The 6,043-nt window shown below is 41.2% G+C and overlaps 1 protein-coding gene across 3 annotated transcripts; it reads right to left on the bottom strand.

Moving 5' to 3' along the window:
* Positions 1 to 411: 411 nt before the first annotated feature.
* rbmx (RNA binding motif protein X-linked) lies at positions 412 to 5,840 on the bottom strand. Of its 3 annotated transcripts, XR_008531169.1 has the most exons (10): positions 5,475 to 5,840; positions 5,243 to 5,368; positions 4,577 to 4,683; positions 4,325 to 4,490; positions 4,039 to 4,182; positions 3,824 to 3,941; positions 3,425 to 3,553; positions 3,247 to 3,338; positions 739 to 831; positions 412 to 554 (listed from the first exon to the last, which is right to left on the bottom strand). XR_008531169.1 is itself a non-coding variant. In XM_054597210.1 (9 exons), the coding sequence occupies exons 2-9, from the start codon at positions 5,349 to 5,351 to the stop codon at positions 2,116 to 2,118; spliced, it is 1,182 nt and encodes a 393-aa protein (XP_054453185.1). In that variant the 5' UTR covers positions 5,352 to 5,368; positions 5,694 to 5,839; the 3' UTR covers positions 1,789 to 2,115. The 3 variants fall into 3 exon arrangements, 2 of the variants coding, with proteins under 2 accessions (XP_054453185.1, XP_054453184.1); XM_054597210.1 differs by lacking the exons at positions 412 to 554; positions 739 to 831 and adding an exon at positions 1,789 to 2,432 and having other exon boundaries at positions 5,694 to 5,839; XM_054597209.1 differs by lacking the exons at positions 412 to 554; positions 739 to 831 and adding an exon at positions 1,789 to 2,432 and having other exon boundaries at positions 5,475 to 5,838.
* Between the last annotated feature and the right edge of the window lie 203 nt (positions 5,841 to 6,043).

Below are 6,043 nucleotides of genomic sequence, written 5' to 3'. Positions count from 1 at the left end.
TGGGCCAGACATGTACATATTCTGATATAACTCATTATTACACAAGCGTTTAAACCCATTGCATCTTCAGTATAGTTTAAAATATTCATCATGATGCAAGTGGTGCTAAAGTTTTCTGAAGCAATAGGCTGTGTGACTATTGCCATGTCAACCAAATAGTGTATGTTGCATTGTGATATGTGCAGGAGGGAAACATGATGGCCTCAATAGGTCTAAAGTAAAAGCCGATGTTGATGCTCATCACCACTTAAGCTTTAGAATCAGGTTAAAAACTGAAAAAATGTTTTGTCACAAGCAGGAACCTCAAACACATCAGCCCCATTTTAAAAAGTAACTATTGCAACAAATAAGGGGAAGAAGTGTGCCATTTGCATTCTTGTATCATGATAAGAAAAAACAGAGTGAACAAAAGGTTATTTTTAGTCTTTATTGAAAACACCATAAGCACTTAAATTTGATCAAATCCTCGGCCTGTGTTCTTCCCACTTTCAACACGCATTTCCACTTGACGACACGATTCCACCAGCACTCTGATCAGAAGCTTGTGCCAGCATCTGAAAGACCGTAAACATTACAAACAAGATTACAACGACGATTTTACTCTACAGCAATATAAATACATTCAATCATTTGCAAGACTTCAAAAGTGCAATACTCAACCTTTTCTATGCAAAAGACAGAAATGTATTTAGCAAAGAACTTTTTGAACGTGTACTACAATTTTTCTGGTAGACATACCTGCACTGGTGCACTGAGGTTTAATTGGTCCAACATCTTGAGGACAGAATTCAGGTAAGTTGCAAGGGCAGTTGCCTTGGAGGGATATTCACCCTGCAATAAGAACATACAATTAACAGGTTGCCCTTCTCTTAATCATGTATTCATAAAACATCAGAAAATGTTTTTTTTTTTTAGTCCTTGGTCCGACTGAATTAGTTTCGGCGATTGTTTCCAGTTTGGCAGTTAGGACGATGGCGTTCTTCCAGAGGTCTCCATTGTTTCGATTGGCATGCTCGTGGAAAAGGTTTTGAGAATGAGAAAATGGCTCTTAATTTAAAAAAAAAAAAAAAGGCTTTTAATTTTCACCAAGAAAAGAGTTCTTATAAATACTTGGGACATCTTTACTAGAAAATGCATTTAAATATGCACTGTTGCCAATCATTTTACTGAGTTTGACGATTGTTTAGGCAAATAGGGTCATTGTGAGGGCTCAAGTTGGCAACATGGCGGTTAAACTTTCATTGCTGAAAAGGGACAAAACTTCTTAGGATGTTGCTGCAGTTTTGACAATGTTAGCTGGTGAAAACCGACTAAAATGAAAAAGGGCACATTCAGTTGACCTTTCTTTTTGGCTTCCGAGGCGAAGTTGTCTTGAGTACCACCCTTTGTGGGGAGATTGCAATACAGGACAAAGAGAAACTCATTTACAGATGAGAAACAAAGAGGTTTGCTTTGCTTACCAGCAGTTGACTACCAGTCGAGTTGCATTTGGTTGTTGTTGCCTTTGGTTTTGTCGTTGCATGCCATCAAGTGGCTCTAGGGTGATGGATCCATTTCCAAGGAAACTACATTGGAACATTTTGACAGTAACATTTCCCTAACCTTTGACAACAGCAGCGTCCAGTTGATGACACATTTGTGTTAGGAAGGAACTCAAGTCACTCAGCTGTAAAGCATCGGCAGAGACTCACCTATGCTTTGCAGAGAGCGAGGTAAACGAGATCAAGTTGCAACTTTACATTCATGTTACGGTCTCTGGTCCTGTTTTTGAAAATCGATGAGCAGTGGTCAAGGTACAACTAAAAGCTTTATTAGAGTAGGAAAGCCAGACTGAAAGGGCATTGCAGATTTCCAACAGCACTGAATGTACAAAAACTAACACTCACTTGGTAACTGTACTGTTACACGACCAAGAGCAACACTAAAAAAAAAAAAAAAAAAAAATGTATATACTTTTACACATAAAAAACGGGAAAAGTCAGGATACAGGCTAAGCTTCATATTCCACAGATTTTAGACAATGGCTAGTTTGTCTGGTTGTCAGATTTCTTCCACAACACTTGTTAACTGTGCACGGTGACTAGAGTTTGCTTTAATGTGTTTTCCAAGTCCAGTTCAGTATCTGCTGCGAGCCATCCCTCTATCAGGTCGGTTGCCACCGCGCCCGCCGCGTGGCCCTCCTCGACTTGAGCTGCTGTACGAATCACGAGGAGGGTAGCCTCTCTCGACAGGGGGAGCTGGGCCCCTCTCCTGCCTGCCCATTCGCTCACCACGGCTAGGTGGATAAGCCTCACTCCGACTGCTGGGGTAACTGTCACGACTGCCATAGCCATCCCGGGAACTGCTGCCATAGTCATCGTAACGACTGCTTCCACTGCTCCCACTATAGGTTGGTGGGGGGCCCCGTGAAGGTGGGGCGCTGCGAGAGTTACCTGCAGGGTCAATGGGTCAGGTAATTGGCATGTTCAATTTATACATTTTCTTGCACTGTGAAGTGCTCATTTTCTTTTTTGCCAATAGAAGTCATTCGCTGACAAATAATTTCAGTGGTCGACATGATTAAATGTCCCGTCATGTTATCGATCTTACATTTAACATGGATATTTAGTCGGTATGGGCTGTAATATATCCAAGCAAAGGGAATAGATGGGCAGTGTTACCCATTTCAGCATGCCATTGATTTGAGAAGCCATTTTTCCTTTTAGAGCTCCGAGTGTCAGAATTGCAGGTATGGTTGAGGTTTTCAGAGTTGTCTTGATGGTTTTTGTGAACGTTACTCCTTGAGGGAGTGCTTTGCTAGGCAACACATACTCAGTGGTCAACGGATGTTTCCAAGGACTTTTTGGGTTCCTTATGGTTGCAAACTCTCTGGCGCTTATTAAATATTCTGCATGATATTGCCACAAACAGATTTGTTTTTGCCAAATGCAGCGGTAACATGGACTGTGATATACGGACACAGCTTTTGAATGTAATTTGGTTTTTCAGTTGAAATGCCAATGGCCATATATTCTTAATAACATATATGCAACTTGGATTGCAGGTCAGGGGTGTGGCATAGGGACAGGAAACAAAGCTTAACGTGACTGCCTGAAATGCTGTTTCCTCTGGTGAGAAGAAAAGATGCAGCTTCTTGTGACTGGAGATTGCATTGGCAATGGTATGAATCGGTTGGTTATTTGTGCAGCTCTTCTTTGTGCCACAGTGGTTATCTGTCGTCATTACACAAATGGAGTCATATCTTACCGTAACCATCATATGAATCTCTGTAGGAGCCACCACTTGAACGGTCCACATAGCTTCTGGCTTCCCGGCCTCCACCATACCCATCACGGTCACTACATAAAAAGGAATAATTGTTATTTAAGGACCAGGTGAGATCCAATCTGAGTCTTTAACTTTTTGTATCAACCCATACTCATACCTGTATCCTCTTGACATTGAGCCATAATCATCTCGGGTACTGGAATTGGAGTATTCTCTGTATGAATAATCTCTTTGAGGAGGTCCATAGTCCCTTGAATCTCTGGAATTATAATCACGACTGGTGTAGCTGTAAAACAAAACACAAATAACTACAAAACTGTAACCACGTTATAATAGATTCTTAGTTTTTTTGGCTACGATCTTTACTATCAACTCTTATTTTTCACTAAAGTAACGGACATTTTTATTTTAATTAGATAAAACTTTCAGCACAGTTGCTAAAAACAAAACACTATAGAGATTTCAGAAACAAACATTTCAAAAACTTTTGTTTCAGCTCAGGAAAACCTGAGTGTCACACCCCTATTGTATCACTAAAGTTAACTAAATATCCCACCTATCTTTGGAGCTGTAATGGTCATCCCTTGGTGATGGATAATCATCCCTCCTGGACATCATGGAGTCTCTGCGAGGAGGAGGTGGACCATAGGGATCCCTGTCCCTTGACAAGGGTGCTGGAACAAACAACACAAAAAACATGCTGATTAATCACCAAATATGCCAGCGTACTTGCAGAAGAGCTGTTTAAGGCTGCACAGCCAGAACACTTACTTCTGCTCATGGGACCAGATGGGGCGGACCTCTTGGCTGGGGGACCTCCGTTACGAACTGGAGGTCCTCTCTTCATGGGAGGGGGACCCCTGGATGACATCCCTTTGAAGAAGGGTTCTTCGCTGCCTGAATTATCGTAGTAGTCTTTTCACAGACAAGAAATGCAAATGTTAACACACTGAGCTCCAAAGATGTAAAACAAAAAACTTAATTCAGTGAGAATTTTTAATATAAAAACACACATTCCATTATTGTACAAATTCAACTGAACTCATTAAGAACTTACCTCTGGATGGTGGGCCCCTCATACCACCAGGACCTCCCCTGGAACCACGGGGGCCTCTGGGTGGACCACGACTGCGAGAGTGCATTGGCGGAGGTCCTCTTCTGCCAGCACTCTCAAACTGAGGCTTTGTTGCTTGCTCCACTTTGATAGGCTTGCCATCAAGAGACTGGTGGAACAGTTGAAATTACAATCACTAATTCAAACTGATTCTTTTCTTAATTTTTATTATGGTTTATGAAAGATTGTATTTACCTTTCCATTCATCTCACGTGCTGCGTCCTTTGCATCAGCCGGACTTTCAAAAGTAACAAAGGCAAAGCCTCTTGATTTGTTTGTTTCACGATCTTTCATCAAAATAACTGAAATGAGGAAATACAGAGTCAGAGGACAGCGTGTGCTTTGTGACTGATAGTTAATGCTGATTACACTATTGTCCTACAAAAGGCACAACTAATATTTATCTTGCAACACTAAAAGTTTGACAAAACCAGGCTTTTATTTTTTACCCCCTTTTACAAACTCTGCTGCAAGACGAAAATGCACTTAATAGTAAACAATGTCCTTAGCTCAGAACAGGCTTCATGTTAAGTGGAGATAAAGTGGGGACTGATGTAGAGGGGGGGAATGGGCTTGTGATTGATTGATTGATTGATTAATAATGATTAATACCAATACATTCCCAGATGAATGTCGAAAATAAGTCTTAAGGTAATCCTCCTTAAATGTGAAATGGAAGGCACTTGATGTCTTTACAATTACAGCCACACTACAAGCATTTTATGTGCAAAAATTGGGCAATTCTAAAAAAAAAAATACATAAGCTTACAGATCCTTCTAAAAGATATTGAATACTTCATCCAGAGTTAAACAAGTTAAGAAGTCAAAACAAAATGGTCAAACAGTAGTTTCCGGGCGCACCTTCGACAATCCTGCCATATTTGCTGAAATACTGCTCCAGGGCCTTCTCGGTGGTCTCGGTGTTCAGTCCCCCGATGAAGAGCTTCCCTGGTCGGTCTGCCTCTGCCATGATAAGCCACACACAACCTGCAACAGAGCAATCACCGCACATTGTCATTGCAGCTTTTAGCATTTACAAGCACATGCATGCTGTATTTCCACCTCGATATCCAGACATGTCTGTGGGGATTACCTTGCTCCTGGGAAGAGTCTTGAGCTGTTGAATGCGCAAAATGGCGATAAACGTGCCAGCTGTTTCAGCTAGCTATTTACTCTGCTAACGCTAGCTAGCAAGTTTTCCTGCTAACGCTACTATCTGGGAACTGAAGCTTTTCAATGCAAACCCGCTACTTTTAAAAACATTAAAAAGCAACACTGCCTTGTGCTTTATATAAAGTATGCATGCACACACCCAGCTGTTACCAGACGGTGCTGTTCGCGGCTTTGTGTCCTTTCACGGTGCGCAATGGTTGCTTCTCGCCCTTCTTCTTCTTCTTCTTCGGCTTCTCTATTTCCGGTAGACCAGACGCACCAAGACGCAACACTGCCACCTACAGTTGAAACAGCGAATCACGTTTACGGAATATGGTCAGTGTCCTATTGCATGGACACATTTAAAACGACCTTCCACTAAATGACATATTAACTTAAGGTGTGATGTAACAAAATCATGGAAAGTAACTTATTGTTGTTTCACTTGTCATGTGATTTTATTTCAATATTTAAGATAAGATCAGATAAGATAAGATAATCCTTTATTAA

Source organism: Anoplopoma fimbria, chromosome 4 (genome assembly GCF_027596085.1).
Source record: "Anoplopoma fimbria isolate UVic2021 breed Golden Eagle Sablefish chromosome 4, Afim_UVic_2022, whole genome shotgun sequence".
NCBI classification, from domain to species: domain Eukaryota; kingdom Metazoa; phylum Chordata; class Actinopteri; order Perciformes; family Anoplopomatidae; genus Anoplopoma; species Anoplopoma fimbria.
The sequence above is the reverse complement of the archived record's forward strand: the minus strand, read 5'-3'. Positions and strand labels throughout refer to the sequence as shown.